The following is a 16,791-nucleotide window of genomic DNA, read 5'->3' as shown; positions in this document are numbered from 1 at the left end:
AAGCAAGTCTCCTGCCTCAGCCTGCGCCTACCACAACACCCGGCTATTTTTTGGTTGTAGCCGTCATTGTTGTTTGGCAGGCCCGGGCTGGATTTGAACCTGCCACCTTAGGTGTATGTGGCTGGCGCCTTAGCCACTTGAGCCACAGGCGCCGAGCCAGATTACACATTTTTTTTAAAAAGCAGTAACATGGATCTCCATTCCTAGCAAGCAGGAGGTAACCAGGATCAGAGTGTTCTAGCTGAAAAAGGGTTGGGGATGCTGCCAGTTTCACTAGTGCCAACCGTACGCCAGCTGTGTGCATTAGTGCACAATGTGACAGATCGTCATCCTAACTCAAGACAGCCAAGCCCAGCTGTGGCAGCCTGTACCTGGGCAGAAGTCACTTCTGAGAGCTAAACTTCTACTCAGGAGAGACAGACCCAGGTGGGTCTCATATTGGGTGAGGAACAGAGCAAGGAACTCACTCTCATTTTTCTGTGTCACTGGAACTTCTGAACCGATCCTATATGTGTTCAGAAAAATCTAAACTCAACAAGGGGTCCTTTTTTCTGATAATATGTAGTCTAAGGAATGGGCTGAACAGATAAGAAAAGTTTATAACTAACAAAAGTGAAGTGTTATCTTTCAACAGCATAAATTACCAACCAACCTAGTGAATTATTTTCCTATAAGTTTCATTTTTGGAACACTTCTTTCCTGTCTCCACACTTGATCTTTCAGTTGCCTGGTCCTTCATAAAACCACACTGTTGCAATCAGGCAGTATTTATTTTCATAGTCAGAGCCCCTCCAGTATAGAACACACTGGACTTGAAATCACAAGACCCAATTTCAAGTCTCTACTGCTCTTAAGAGTTGTGGTTAAAGATCAGGCTCTAAGAGGGAAATGTTTAGAGTGATGGATATCCCAATTATCCTGATTTGACTACCTGCATCAAAATATCACATGTATCTCAAAAATATGAACAACTACATCAATTGTGAAAAATGCAAAAACAAAAAACTAATGATTAGGTGCCAGAGTGTCTTAAGTACCACTGTGTGAGCCTTTAGGGCAGCAGTTCACAACCTGTGGGTCCAGACCCCTTTTCTCCATTTGTAACAATGCAGCAATTAGGAAGAATGAGAACCACTGCTTTAGGACAAGTTACTCAATCTCTTTGCCTTTTTGCTCCCTCATTCCTAAAACTACATTAACAGTATCAACACATCAGTGGGCTGTCATGAATATTAAACGAATTAATATAGGTAAAGCATTAGAACAGAAATTGGCACAGAGTGTCAACAAGGTTGGGCAAGTCATTTCATATCTCATCTTAGAACTGAAAATATCTGCCTTTATGCCTATCTCTTAATCCTTAGAAATTGTCAAGATAATCAGAGGATATTTTAATGTAGAGATTTGTTTCCTATAACCTCATCACAATGGAGATGGAAAACACAATTATTATAACATTTATTATTAAAAAGACTACTCTCAGGCAGTGCCCATAGCTCAATGGGTAGGGCACCAGCCACGTATATATACCAAGGCAGGCAGGCCTGCTAAACAACAATGACAAATGCAACAAAAAAATAGCCCAGGCATTGTGGCGGGCACCTGTAACCCCAGCTACTTGGGAGGCTGAGGAAGAGTTAGAGGTTGCTGTGAGCTGTGACACCACAGCACTCTACCGATGGTGACAAAGTGAGACTCTGTCTCAAAAATAAATAAATAATAAATAAAAAGACCACTCTTATTGCATTTGGTATGGCTTTAAAAACAAAAACACTAGGCCAGGTGAGGTGGCTCATGTCTTTAATCTCAAGCACTCTGGGAGGCAGAGGTGGGCAGATCACCGGAGCTCACAGATTCCAGACCAGCCTGATCTAGAGAGAGACCCCGCCTCTAAAAATAGCTGGGTGTTGTGGCCGGTGCCTGTAATCCCAGCCACCGCTCGGGAGGCTGAGGCAAGAGAACTGCTTGAGCCCAGGAGTTTGAGGTTGCTGTGAGTTATGATGCCACAGCACTCTATCAGGGACAACAAAGACTATGCCTCTCCAAAAAAAAAAAAAAAAAAAAAACCCCACTAAACAAAATTAGAAGTCAGAAGACAGACTCTGCAATTAGTCAGTAGTGAACTATCCTACCTCAGTCTCATTTTTTTCCATCTTTAAAATTAGGCAACTGGATGAAACAATCTCTAAATTTCCCTGTAACAGTATGGGTTTCACCAACACAAGGAATATAAGTAAATCTCAAACTATGTGAACAAGTTCTTAAAAGAGAACTAAGACATTACTCTTTGTTTTCAAAAGAATTACAGCTTAACTAAAAAGGAAGCCAAGAATACATGTTTTCATTATGATACCAGATCCTGAGGGGAAATAGATTTAATGGCAAAAAGATGTCAGAATAACCAGCTCAAAAGCTAGAGATCACTCGCTATAAAGTAGGAACTAACCTAGGCAGAGAGTTTTCATAAAGATTATATAATAATGACTTGTCAAAGGCAGAATTGAAACTGGCATAAATCAACTTCAAGAAAGAAATGGGTAGAGTCCTCTAATAGTAACAAGTATATGCAAAGGCAGATTTACCCCTTAGAAGTGGCAGCCAAGGGGAGGGAGTGGAAAAGCTAGTGTGCTGGTTTTTACTTTGGCTAAGAGCAAGATGATTCTGAGTGAATTAAGGCACCACAGGCTGCTCACGGCAAGTTTTCACATTAGTAGGGCCAATGTGACCAAAAGTTTCTTTCTTCACTGAGAACTTCAGCACCTGGCCCCAAGTCTTTCTCTACCCCAATTTCTGTCATTCCCTGTGCAGACCACATTCCACCCCAGCCTCTCTGTTCCTTCAGCTTCTCCTCAATGACCTTTCCTCTATTCCATTCCACTCCATGCTCCCCAGGACACACCTTGAACTGTGCCATCCCTACAAACAGCTTCAACTCCACAATCACAAATTCAGACATCCCCTCTCCTATCAGTCTCCCACCCTTGCCAAAAAGCTTCCCATCCCATAAACTTTTCTTTGACTTGGGAACTCTAACCCACTGACCCTTCCACTGTCTTCCTACCTGCCAACCTGTTTATCTTTACCCTCAGATTTAAGATCCATCACATCCTCACTCCCCAGCAATTCTCTGCAAATCCCTTGTCCTCTCTCCTCCAAAAAGTCCACCTAGCAAGCCTACAAGCAGAAGAACCAAATCATTCACATTTGCTATATGTGAACTTGAGGGTGCCACTAGGTAGGCATTCATTTATTCATTCATGCAAATATTCTGCAGAAGAAGCCTGAGAGATTGCCGGGGAGACGGTGGAGACGTTGGTAAAACAGACCTGGGGGTTGCTTTCTTGAGTTTACATCTACAAAACTGGCAGGGAAGACAAGTAAACAAATACCACGTATAAACCAACTTGTTAAATATGCTCTACCACCTTCCAGGGCCTCAACATTTCCTATGATCTTCTTCCTCTTTTTCTTCAGCGCTCTCCCATTCTCCAATGATGACTACATTTTACCATTATCCTGTTAAATACCCACTTTCTATGCCTCCCCTTGTTCCTCCTCCCCGCTCTAGTTCTCATTTTTACCTAACAGCCTTGCTCATTTCTTTGAGAAGGTGGGAGTCAACTAGCAGGACCTCCCAGTTTCCGTGGGCATTTCTAAAACCTTCCCTGCATATGCACTCTGTTATCCTGCCTCAGCTTGCCCAAACAGTCATGTTCTTCTCAAACACCAGGCCTCTGTGTTCTGACCTCATCCCTTCCTCCCTCCCTTGCAGGCAGGGTTCTTCTGACCCCTCTCCAGATTCCCAGCATAACCAAGCTTTCCCTCTTTCCAGACAGCTCCCTACAACGCACTGAAAAATCCTCCAGAAACTCCCATTTAAAAAATAAAAAAGAGGCCAGCAGGGGAACCTATGATCCTAGCACTCTGGGAGGCCCAGGCAAGCCTGAGCTCAGAAGTCCCAGACTGTCTCTGAGCAAGAGTCTCTACTAAAAATAGAAAAACTAGCCGGGTGTCCTGACAGGTGCCTCTAGTCTCAGCTATATGGGAGGCTGAGGCAAGAGGATCCCTCGAACCCAAGAGACTGAGGTTGCTGTGCACTATGATGACACACAACACTCCACCCAGGGCAACAGAGTAAGACTGTCTCAAATACATAACAACAACAAAAAGATAACACCTTCCCTTTATCTTCTAGGTACTTCCTCCATTTGGATGACTTCCAATGTAATGCAGCCAGATTTCTTCAGAGCAACATACATCTAGACCCCAGATTCTTGACCTTGGCACCCTGGCCCAATCGACCAGTGTCTTTTCTTACTGAAGCTTTCATAGCTTTGCCAGTCACCCTCTATTTTCTCCATAGCAGTGACCATTTAAAAAAACAAACAAACCACTTTTTGCTCCCTGCTGAAAACCTTTCAATTAGCTTTCTATTACACTGAAAATGAAACTTAAGCCTTTAATCTGGCCTACTATGCACTGGACCTCACCTGCCCCTCAGCCCCATCACATGCCTCACTTATTACCCACTTCACCAGCCCAGGGCCTTGGTACTGGCCACTACTTCTGACTGAAATGCTGTTACCCCTAATCTTGGAGGATCAGAGCTGGCTTCTTTTTTAATTTCTAATTTAAGTTTCAGCTTAATTTTACTTCATCAGAGAGCCCCTTCCTGAATATCCAATCCAAGGTAGCTTTGTGCAGAGAACTGATGTGAGAGAATAGCTATCATTTTAAATGTCGTGTTAATCAGCTCCCTCTGAAAGAATGCAAACATCATGAGAGCAATTTGTTCATTTCTGCAGCCCTAAAATACACAATAATGCTCAGCACACAGTAGGTAACCAATAAATTTGTGGGACTAATTAGAAGAAATGATGTAGGACATATAGGAAGCCTACATTGCCTGACAATTATTTTTAAATATATCCTTAAAAATGTCATTTTCAGAATACTGGTAAAAAGAGCTTTTAACAATGGCTTACGTTCTCATAGCTTTATCTCAATGTTTTCCACAAAACTTTCCTATTAGAACCTTGTTTCTCTCTACTGGTATTACGAGATCCAGACTACCACAGAGTACCGACTACATAACTGCTTGGGACAGGAACTAAATTCAAACCCAAGGTCAAGAAAGTAGAGAATTACACATGTGATCTGAACAGAATTTTGCTTTCTTAGCCCAAGATTCCATTTTATTTGTGAAAACACAGTAGTGCAAGTAGGATTTCGTTAAATGATGAACCCCAAGCCTCTGACAAATGACATACTCCTCTCTACTCCAAATGCTGGTCTAGCCCTAACTCAGCGGTTCTCAACCTGCATGTCACGACCCACAGGAACTACATTAAAGGGCCGCGGCATTAGGAAGGTTGAGAACCACTGCCCTAACTAAATATTGCTCACCTAAGTTACAAGAGTTGCTGAGGGAGTAACTGTAGAATGTTTCCATCTAGGAAAACACAGAATAAAACGGCAAGTATTTTAAGTTCTATAATTAGTTTAGTCATATCATACTATAAAACTCCACTCTAAAAATAGTATGAAGTAATTCCTGGTCATAGTGAAATAAAAAACTTATAATGACAGAATAGTCTTCTGTTCTTTTTTCTTTTTTATAAAGATCATCTTACTTTGTCACCCTCGGCAGAGTACCATGGCATCATAGCTCACAGCCACCTCAAACTCCCGGGCTTAAGCAATTCTCTTGCCTCAGTCTCTCAAGTACCTGGAACTATAGGCGCCTGGCTATTTTTAGAGGCGGTGTCTCACTTTAGCTTAGACTGGTCTTGAACTCATAAACTTAGGCGATCTGCCCACCTCGACCTCCCGGAATGCTGGGATTACAGGTAAGAGCTACCGTGCCTGGCCCAGAGTATCTTTCAAATAAGAACCTATGGGCTCCATGCCCATAACTCAGTGGTTAGGGTGCCACCAGCCACATACACTGAGGCAGGTGGGTTCAAAGCCAACCCAGGCCTGCTAAACAGTAATGACAACTGCAACAAAAAAATAGACAGGTGTTGTAGTGGGTGCATATAGTCCCAGCTACTTGGGAGGCTGAGGCAAGAGAATTATTTAAGCCTAAGAGCTTGAGGTTGCTGTGAGCTGTGATGTCACAGCACTCTACCAAGGGCAACACAGTGAAAGACTCTTATCTCAAAAAAAAAAAAAAAAAAAACCTTATGGCAAACTGGGAGATTTAAAAGGGACTTTGACAGGTTATCTAGTCTAGTGGACTAGGACAACCTAAACCATTCTTATTTAGATGATAGTTTGGCTTAATTTTAAAGGCCACTGGTGTGGCTCAAAAGAGTTAAATATTTTAACTATTCTTACTGGTTGTGACTTTTCCTGCTCCTATGGAGAGGCTTTTCCTCACTGAAAATACTTAGGCAAAGGCCGGGCTAATAACAATAAGATTTGGGGGGAGGGGTCAGAACCTCACTTTGTCACTGTTGATACAGTGTGACTAAGGGGCTCTTTTTGGTTCATAGTAAGAGAACCATGAAGGCTGGGTGGAGGGGAGTGAAGAGTCAGCAAAGAAAAAGCGAGGACTGCTTGACCTGTTAACAGCCAGAGGGGGTGGGGGGAGAGAGAGAGAGAGAGAGAGAGAAAGAAAGAGGAGGAAAGAAAGAAAAGGAGTGAAAAACAGATATGTGTAAAGACAGTATCCGAGATGGAGAAAACTAAGCTATAAGCAGAAAGACAAAGGAAAGGAACAGTATGTACACTTATGCACACACGTGTTAAAGGACAAAAGGAGGCTGGTGGGAAACATGGATCAGACAGACAGTCCTTAGCAAGCTACCAGAGGGAATTCTGACCAAGGATAACTTTCCAGAATAAAAAACAGGGAAGTGTAGATGCTCATAATTATGCAGACAGAATATTCAAAAGACATGGAAGCGCAGTATCTTTAAAACTGTTAGCTTTTATAATAAAAGCACACATTATAGACTATTGGGAAATTATAGAATGGTATGTTTTTAATCTCCTTTAACTGAACAACCATAGATAACTACAGTCAATATTTAGCACTCATATATGAAATCAGCCATGGAAAAAAGAGTCACACTATAGAAACTTAAACATTTTCCTGTGTGTTCCCTCAGATATGATGTTAAAATACGAGTAATGGCTACAAAACATTTATCCATTAAAATGTACTATCATTTAACTACTTTGTCATTTAGGTCATTTAGGGTGCTTCTGACTTTTAAATATTATAAATTACACTGAAATTTACATATTTTTATCATTAATATTAGTATACATTTCTAAATATCTCCTTAGATAATATTTTTTAATTATTCAACTGATATAAAACCTTGTTTGATTCGTATATACTGGTAGATATAAAACCTTGTTTGATTAGTATATACTGGTAGATATAAAACTTTGTTTGATTAGTATATACTGGTAGATGAGCTATATCATAATACCTCTGCCAACACTGTTTAACCTACCAATCTGATAAATCATGTATTAGCTCATTGTAATTTGCATTCTTTTGGGCCAGACATAAAACCACTTTGTATCCTATGCTTACTGGTTTTTATTTTTATTAAAAAATCACTCTATGTTAACCCTCTTCTTGTGAGACCATTCATATTTATTTCACGCCCACAGTAACAGCAAGTTTGTTTTCTTTGGTGAGAGCTTCCCACGCCCCATTTTTTTTTTTAGTAGAGCTACTCACTTCACTTAGTCTGGTCTTGGAACTTCTGAGCTCAAACAATCCTCCCACCTCAACCTCCAGAGTGCTAGGATTACAGGTGTGAGCCACCACACCCAGGCCTGAAAGCTTTTTCTTAATAGCTGATCAAACACTGAAGAGCTAAAAACTGCAAACCTGGAGAAGTGAAGACTATGACAGTCTCTGCAGCATTTTCTTTGTATAATACAAAAATCTCATAAATTGGGGGTCACTTGGTGTTCAGAATGAGTATTTCTAAAGTCCATATGTTCACATTTCTGAAACTTTGTGAAGACGGTTTTCAACATACAAAACACAACCTTTCTTTTAGAGGCCTATTTTTTCCTTACACTCTTCTAAATTGAGGCGCTGACTCATATCTCTCCTAAAAAACAATGGAACAGTGCCACTAAAGCATATGTAGTATTTTATTTACATTCATCTTCTCTTCTAACCACCAAAGACCTTATACAGCCTTTCCAGCAGGGCGCTGTACACTGAGTTTTAATACACATATCGAACATGCAGCATCCATTTAATTCCAATATTTAATTTTCTAGAAGAGGAAACAACGGTTCATGTGAGTATCACTCTCATGGTAGGCAAGGAGAACCAGGACCACAACTTCTATTTCCTAATAACCAGTCCACTGAGCCATCACACACTCCTGACTCTCAGTTGATAATCTAGTAGTATTGCTAAGCACTCTAGGAAATGTTTCTGAATGAAAAAGATAAGAGCAAGTCTGAATTTTTAAATAAATCAAAACTTAAAGATTTGCATATGATTCATTTCAAAGCAGTCTCTGAAAAACTATACAAATATTTTAACAATGTTACAGGTGATTAAAGGAGTTTTATAATTGCTTTTTCAAAGTGCTCAGAGGGACAGTTTTATACCTCAATTGATATTATTCAGTTTTTCCATTTATCTTACTCTATGGGTTTAAATGACCGTTAGCCATTTCAAAAATTCATATTCCAATTTTCTTTTTTTTTTTTTGAGACAGAGTCTTAAGCTGTCACCCTGGGTAGAGTGCCATGGCATCGTAGCTCATAGCAACCTCCAGCTCAGGCTCAAGTGATCCTCTTGCCTCAGTTTTTTTCTATTTTTAATATAGGCGGTGTCTTGCTTTTTGCTCAGGCTGTCTCAAACTTGTGAGCTCAAGCAATCCACCAGCCTTGGCATCCCAAAGTGCTAGGATCTCAGGCATGAGACACAGCACTCTACCAGGGGTGATCAAGTGAGGCTCTGTCTCATTTAAAAAAAAAACAAAAAAACGCTCTCATTTGTAGATATAAATTGTTTTTAAAAGGAGATCTCATGCAATCACTAAGTGTAAGTACTAAAAATCCTCTAAAACTGTATTTGGAAAGTATACTAAAGATAAGCATGTCAAGTTATAATTAAGGTACTTAAACACACATAGAATATGTTTTAAAGAACATATACCAGAATATAAATAATGATACCCATTAAGGGGTATGATTGAGACATTTCTCTATTTTTTGCTCACCAGAACTTTCTTACATTCCTCAAATAGATATGTATGGATCATTTGTACAATTAAAATATATATACATACACACGGAAATGGAGTGGCAGCCCACGGAAAAAAATGAACAAAATAAGTATATGTGTATTTTTAAATTACAAGATCTAAGTATTAATGGTGTTTAAATTTGCACAGTTTAATATTCAAGAGCTCAAACTCAAGATATATATAATAGGAGCAAGGTTTAGAAAGAACCTTGAGGTTGGGTTTATCTCCTTGTGCTTCTGTATAATTTTACAACTATCTAGAAAACTCAAAAAAGAAACCTTGCCTTTTCTAAATGAGCTACTACCCCTCAAAATGCTTTTAGGCACATCTCAACAGTAATCACATTGTTGATGACCCGAAAATGGGTCACCCCACACAACTGATTAAAACTCTCTTATGCAATCTTCTTTGGGAAGACACAAGGACAGCTTGTACAAATATTTCAACCATATCTACTTCCCTAAGATGCACATTTGTGGCATTACCAAGTTCTGAAAGCTCTCAGAAAGACAAAGGAAAAATAATGAAGTTAAATTAGGCTAGTCATTTATTCAACCATTCTCATTTTCAACCTTGATTTAAGAAAATGCAGGGGCTTCTTGTGTCATCTGTTAATAAACAATGTCTAAAGCTTATCGGTTATATGAGACTAAAAAATTAAGTTTATTTTTACTCAGAAAGTTACAATGTTTAAAAATTATGTTGAGAAATAACTACTTTTCTATAGTATATCTAATTGTATTTTGGTTCACAGTTTCAACAAGCTCTATTATTTGCTTTCTGAGTAGGAATATATTCGGGTAACAAAACTGAGTTTGAATGCCAATTTTTAGCTTTAAACATGCATTTATGAACTATATTTGAATGCATCTATATGGTTTGGACAGATCATACTATTCAACTACATATGAGTTGAAAATAGACTATAAAAGAAACATCCCAAAGTTAGTAACAATCACATATCAATGGGGGCAGAGGGCGGTTAGGGTTTGTTTTCACATGTCCTAGAACCCCACCTGGTTAGAAACTATGGGGATGAAATGAACTGGGAACAGGGAACCACCACATGACAGAAAAGCCCTCTCAAAATGGGTGAGGCTACATCCTGTTATAGTGGAATGGTGCCTGGGAAAGGGCTGCCACTCCAACTGTACAGGTGTTAGGTCTGATGTGCTCAAGGACCATCTCAAAGACTTGATACCTTACAGTGCCTGTCCTAGACTACCACTCATTACCGTAAAATGTAGAAGGTCTTATAGTAAGGCAGACATTTCTGATCCAATTATCCTTAGGTATCTTCTCAATTACTAGGTTTAGAAAATTTACCTAAAGGACCTCAAGGAAATGACCAGTTTATCCTTAAAAAGATAAACTAACATCTCCAGCTTAAGAAGGAACTATAGTGCTTGGCAGTATTTAAGAAAAAAAAAAAAACCAGGCTGGGCACAGTGGCTCACACCTATAATCCCAGCACTCTGGGAGGCCAAGGTAGGTGGACTGCCTGAGCTCACAAATTTGAGACCAACCTGAGCTAGAGCAAGACTTGGTCTCAAAAATCGCCTGTAGTCCCAGCTACTAGGGAGGTTGAGGCAAGAGAATCGTTTAACCCCAAGAGTTTGAGGTTGCTATGAGCTATGATGCCATAGCACTCCACTAAGGGCGACAAAGCGAAACTCTGTCTCCAAAAAAAAAAAAAAAAAGAGAGAGAGAGAGAGAAAGACAGGGTCTTCTTGTATCACCCAAGCTAGAGTATAGTGGTGTAATCATACCTCACTATAGTCTCAAGCTCCTGGGTTCAAGTGATCTTCCTGACTCAGACTCCCCATAGCTTAGCTGGGGCTATAGATGTGTACCACCATGCCCAACTTCTCTAAGTATTTTCAGAAAATAAAACTCTGAAGCATATAAAGACTTGACATTGGGGGAGACGCTGCATTGATGGAGATTTTGTGACTATCCTGACTTCTTTGGCTTCTTTGTATTACATACAAATGTGGGGGTCTACCATCAAAGAATAAAGCTCAGAATATTTTGGTCTACCACTTTTAAAAATCCTTTTACTGAGACTGGCGATGTGATGAGAAGTGGTCTAAATTCCAGATCATTGGGTATTAATTCTGAAGACAGTGCACAGTAAGTAGTAGTAAGATGTTGGAGTATTAGCAATTCTGAACATGAAGCTCACTCTGTCAGAGAATCCTCAAAACATTCTCATTTTATTTTATGGTTCTTACTTAAAATTGGTCAACATTTTATAGCATTTTAAAGTAATAAATAAAGTAAAAAATGTTGGCTTAAGTTGGATGGCGCCTGTGGCTCAGTGAGTAGGGCGCCAGCCCCATATACCAAGGGTGGTGGGTTCAAACCTGGCCCCGGTCAAACTGCAACAAATAGCCAGGCGTTGTGGCAGGTGCCTATAGTCCCAGCTACTCAGGAGGCTGAGGCAAGAGAATCACCTAAGCCCAAGAGCTGGAGGTTGCTGTGAGCTGTGACGCCACAGCACTCTACGGAGGGCGACAAAGTGAGACTGTCTCTTAAAAAAAAAAAAAAAGTTGGCTTAAGTTAACTAAATGACCATCATTCTATAATCTCAAAATACTTAAAGGTATCAACCCTTCAACCAGATATACCTCTAGAGTACCTGATGTTAAAATACCTAAATTATCTTTGAGTGTCCTCATGGAGGGTGACAGGTTAATAACATCACCAGTTGAGGACAAGGGAGATGAAAGTGAGGAAAAAGTACCTCTTTATACAACCTCACTGAAGTTTCTATTCTTTGTTTTGCTGTTTACAACAGTGGCCCCGCTCTTTTTGGCACCAGGGATCAGTTTCATGGAAGACAATTTTTCTTCCTCACCGATCAGGGGCAGGGTGAGGATATGCAATGGGAGGCAAAGCTCAGGGATTAAGGCTGTGTACAGCCTGGTTCCTAACAGGCCATGGACCATAGTGGGCTGCAGCCAGGGACTGAAGACCATAGGTTGAGAGGGTTAAAAAAATGAGGTTGGAAGAATAGAAAGGGTCATTTCATTGTGATGTACCCAAAGTTATAATGAAGAAAAGTAAATCAGGACCTAGGAGGATCTTTTTTTTTAGTCCCACTATGTCAACCTTGGTAGAATGCCATCATACTTTTGGGCTTAAGCAATTCTCAAACTTTTGGGCTTAAGCAATTCTCTTGCCTCAGCCTCCCAAGTAGCTGGGACTATAGTTACCTGCCACAATACCCAGCTATTTTTTTGGTTGTAGTTGTCATTGTTATTTGGCAGGCATGGGCTGGGTTTGAACCTGTCAGCTCTAGTGTATGTGGCTGGCACCCTAGCTGCTGAGCTACAGGCACTGAGCTAATCTAGGAGTATTTTTAAATGACAGAATTAGGATAATATATAATATTCATTCCAACAATCTGGCATTCAAAATGAGACTGACTTTCCTGATAAAAGCTTAAATGGAGAGTGAGTCTTAAAACTGATCAAATCTGACACTGAGAAAAAAATCTAAAGTAATGGTCATTGTTATCATGCAAAGAGTATGTTTAAATGTCTTCTATCATACTATGGAAGGTCCCTCCCCAAAAGTGACTAATTAGCCAAAGTGAAAACAGGAAAAATTCAATTAAGTAGCCGTTCTTGGAATTATCTCCCACAAAATGTATGATTTTCTTTTGCCCCTAGATTTCAAAACTGTCTAAGGAGAGAAACCAAGTAGTCACATACCTATAGAAGGAGATTTGAAGGGGTATTTATCAGGAAGATCCACTCTAACTTTCCATACTCCGCCTTCATATGGTGCTGAAATAAAAGCAAAAACGTTAACACCAGAACTGTGTCCCCAAAATTAGAAAATAAGCCTGAGTGTAAGTTAAACATTAAACTCTAACCTCTTCTGAAAACATTTCAAATTAATTGTTTCAAAAGTCAAGGATCTACTGTGTGACAAGTGTACCCTACGTTCAGATTAACATTATTTTCTTGAAAAGATCCAGAGTTAGAAAATATTCAAAGATTCATTCTATCCCACAATTTACTTGAATCTTTGAAGTATTCAAGTAAACATTATTCAATTATTTGGTAAGTACTAAGCCATGTTCCTTTCTGTCCTATCTCAGTCAACCCCTTACCTACCTCTAAACAAAACCAAAAATCATTTCCCAGAAACCATCCACGTGGTCAACCAAAGCAAAACTCAGAATTCACTACTCATGTGTAATATTGTCACATACAGATATAAAAGTTCAGTCGGCCCTCCATATCCACCTGTTCAACATCTTTGGATTCAACCAACCATGGATCAAAAATGCCCAGGAAAAAAGCACAAAATAAAAAACTAACAATGCAATAAAACACATAAATTTAAAAAATGGTATAACTAGTTATATAGCATTTTCATTGTATTAGGTATTATAAACAATCTAGAGATTACTTAAAGTATACAAAGGGATGTGTATAGATTCTATGCAAATACTACATCACTTCATATAAGGGACTTTGAGCATCGCTTGGATTTTAGTAGTGGTCCAAGGGAGGAGAAGTTGTCCTGAAACCAATTCCCTGGAAATAGTAAGGAACAACTATATATAAAGTTATTCTGAAAAGACATTTCTTCACTGTCACCATCTGTTGTTGATATTCTATTTAGGAATAGAGAAAAAAATTGTAATAGAAGAACACATACCAACACATGTACTTACTTCCTTGTGGTCCATAGAACTTCACTACAAATTCATTGAGTCCTCCCAGGATCGTAACCTCATGCTTACTCTCAATGCTAAGGTGGATGGGTAAAGGAAATTACACAGGATTTAGAGTACCTGGAAGAACTACTGATGACATTCCCAAGACATGCCACCTAAAGCATTCCAAAACTTTGGCATGATACCGATAAAATACACATAATAATTCTGGAAATTTAGGAGGCAATGTACTCTCTTGTGAAAAGAATATGCGTAAGCTTTGGATTCAGAGAGACTGTTGTTCAAATCTCAGGACTGCCATTTTCTGGGTTTCTGAGCCTAGACAGACAAAATAAACAAAATAATGTAGATTCACTCTCTGAGCCTTTGTTCTCTCTTTGCAAATTGGGAAAACATCACCATCACTTCATAGGATTTTGTGAGGACTGAGACTTCAGTTTACCTATATGTAAATGAACAATGGGTACTTAATTTTAATTTCTCTCCTCTCTGTACTTCTCAATCTATCCCAATGACTCTAACATAAATCTAATATCCCCTTTAGTCACATTCATATATTCAATAAGACACAAGTTTTCCTAAACTGGAAAAACTATGCTCCTAAAATGATCAACTTACTAAAGAGAGTTCCCACATTTTCTCCTTGGCATATGGAATAATCAAAATAGTTAATGATATACCGTCTCACTACAAGTAGTACTACTAAATGCAAAAAACATTTTTTTAAAAATCTCATTTGCGGCATTAATTTTTACCTACTCTTTCCTTGCCTCCCAAAACTATGTTCTTAGACTTATCTCTAGGTTCTGAGGGCCTCCAAATTATGATCAACTCTTCTGTGTCCTCCCACTCAAAAATTTACCTGCCCCTGGTTCTCTTGCCCCTCAAAGGTGCTATATGACTCAATTATAAAAACCAAATTGTGCTCAGTGGCAAGGGCACTGGCCACATACTCCCGGGCTGTTAGGTTCAAACTCGGCCTAGGACTGCTAAACAACAACAACAACAACAAAATAGCCAGGTGTTGTGATAGGCACCTGGATAGGCTGGAAGACTGAAGCAAGAGAATCACTTAAGGCCAAGAATTTGAGGGTGCTGTGAGCCATGACACCATGGCACTCTACCAGGGTGACAATAAAATAAATAAATACCACATTAAAGAGAAGACTACTGGTCTAAAATCTATTCTATGTTTCGGCTTTGATGTCTAAGATTCTATTGACAGAAATTTAAATTGGTAGGGGATTTGGGAAGCTCTCAAATCCCACTGTAACATTAAAGAAGAAAACCAGCTATGGTAGACTTCTCAATCAACAGTGCAAATGATACTTCAATTACATATACTATTATACAAAAAAATGCGACATAGGAAATTTTAAAATGATTAAATACAAAGTAAATTATATTTTAAGTTTGAGATTAAGTATTTGGCACTCCAAGTCAATATTTATCCTGGAGGCCACAGAATGGACTCCGAGAAGCCAGGTGTACTTTCAGAAAAGCTGTTGCTCAAGAGCCTTGCCGAGATATTCAAATAAGATAATTCAGTCTAGGCTAACTTGATCTCATTCTTTTCTAAATGAAAACTAGTAACAAATACACAAAAAGTATTCAAATAGTATCCACACAGGAAAACTGGCTTCATTCTCACTTAGTTGAATGACACATACATGCTTACTCTGGTGTACAAACTTCTTCCTGACCAAACAGTCACTTTCTGACATCCTACAAAATAAACTAAAGTTAATGCTAATATAATAAATAAAAGTACAACACATATAAAATGTTTTAAAAGTCTAAAAAAGCACCCCGTGTCAGGAAAAAGTCCAGTCCAGTTATAATAAATAAAGTCCAGTCCAGTCCATACAAACAATAAAGCCTTCAAAGAAAACAGACATTTTAAAAATAATCTTGAGGCAAGGAAAGGCTTTCTAAAAGAATGACACCAAGGCCAGAAACCACAAAGGAGAAGATTAGCAGATATAAGCACACACACATTTAAAACTTCTATACTGCAAAAGACAAAAGGGAAAAGGACAAACTAAAACAAAATAATGTGAATTTTTTTAAATAAGGGTTATCACAACAAAGCAATAAGAAAAAGAAAATCAAACACCTGAAAGAAAAGGCCAGATATCCAAGTCAAGAAAACTGAAATGAACAAAATTAGGGTATAAGAAGTCGAATTCATTAAAGAAATTTAAAAATGAGATTTCCTTTTTTTCACTGTAAACTGAAAGCAATGAAAGAGCTGGATAAAACTGAGTGTGCAGTGCAGTATGAATTAGTACCTCTGAGGACAAATCTAGTACTGAGCTACAAAACTTAAAATGAATTTACTCTTTTATTCAAATTTTACTTCTATGAAGTTACTTTTTAAAAATAGCCAGACACTGCTGGTGGGAGTGTGATATGGTTTCACCCACTTTAAAAAACTAGTACTTTAGCAGTACTAAATCTACACATGTGCATACTCTATGCCTATGCATATAGCCTGGTATATGCCTACAACACATATGGTATGTATAGTTACATTCACCAAAACACATGGTTAAGAATGTTCGTAGCAAGGCCAGGCAAGGTGGCTCACACCTGTAATCCTAGCACTTTGGGAGGCTAAAGTGGGTAGATTGACTGAACTCACGAGTTCAAGACCAGCCTGAGCAAGAGTGAGACCCTACCTCTAAAAAATAGCTGGGCATTGTGGTGGACATGTGTAGTTCCAGCTACTTGGGAGGCTGAGGGAAGAGAATTGCTTGAGCCCAAGAGTTTGAGGTTGCTATGAGCTATGACGCAAGGGCACTCTACCAAGGGGGACAGCTTGAGACTCTGTCTCAAAAAAAAAAAAAAAAA

General features: G+C 39.0%; 1 protein-coding gene across 1 annotated transcript in view; it reads right to left on the bottom strand.

Annotated features, from left to right (window-relative positions):
• UBE2H (ubiquitin conjugating enzyme E2 H) overlaps positions 1-16,791 on the bottom strand; it is a 124,781-nt gene that overhangs the window by 36,374 nt on the left and 71,616 nt on the right. Inside the window, exons 2-3 of the mRNA XM_003803317.2 lie at positions 13,936-14,012; positions 12,962-13,036 (exon numbers count right to left, since the gene is read on the bottom strand). Of these exons, the coding sequence (XP_003803365.1) occupies positions 12,962-13,036; positions 13,936-14,012 (152 nt within the window). The remainder of the gene's footprint in view (positions 1-12,961; positions 13,037-13,935; positions 14,013-16,791) is intronic.

This window comes from Otolemur garnettii, unplaced genomic scaffold, assembly GCF_000181295.1.
Source record: "Otolemur garnettii isolate 467f Iridium unplaced genomic scaffold, OtoGar3 scaffold00293, whole genome shotgun sequence".
In the NCBI taxonomy this organism is placed as follows: Eukaryota; Metazoa; Chordata; class Mammalia; order Primates; family Galagidae; genus Otolemur; species Otolemur garnettii.
The sequence above is the reverse complement of the archived record's forward strand: the minus strand, read 5'-3'. Positions and strand labels throughout refer to the sequence as shown.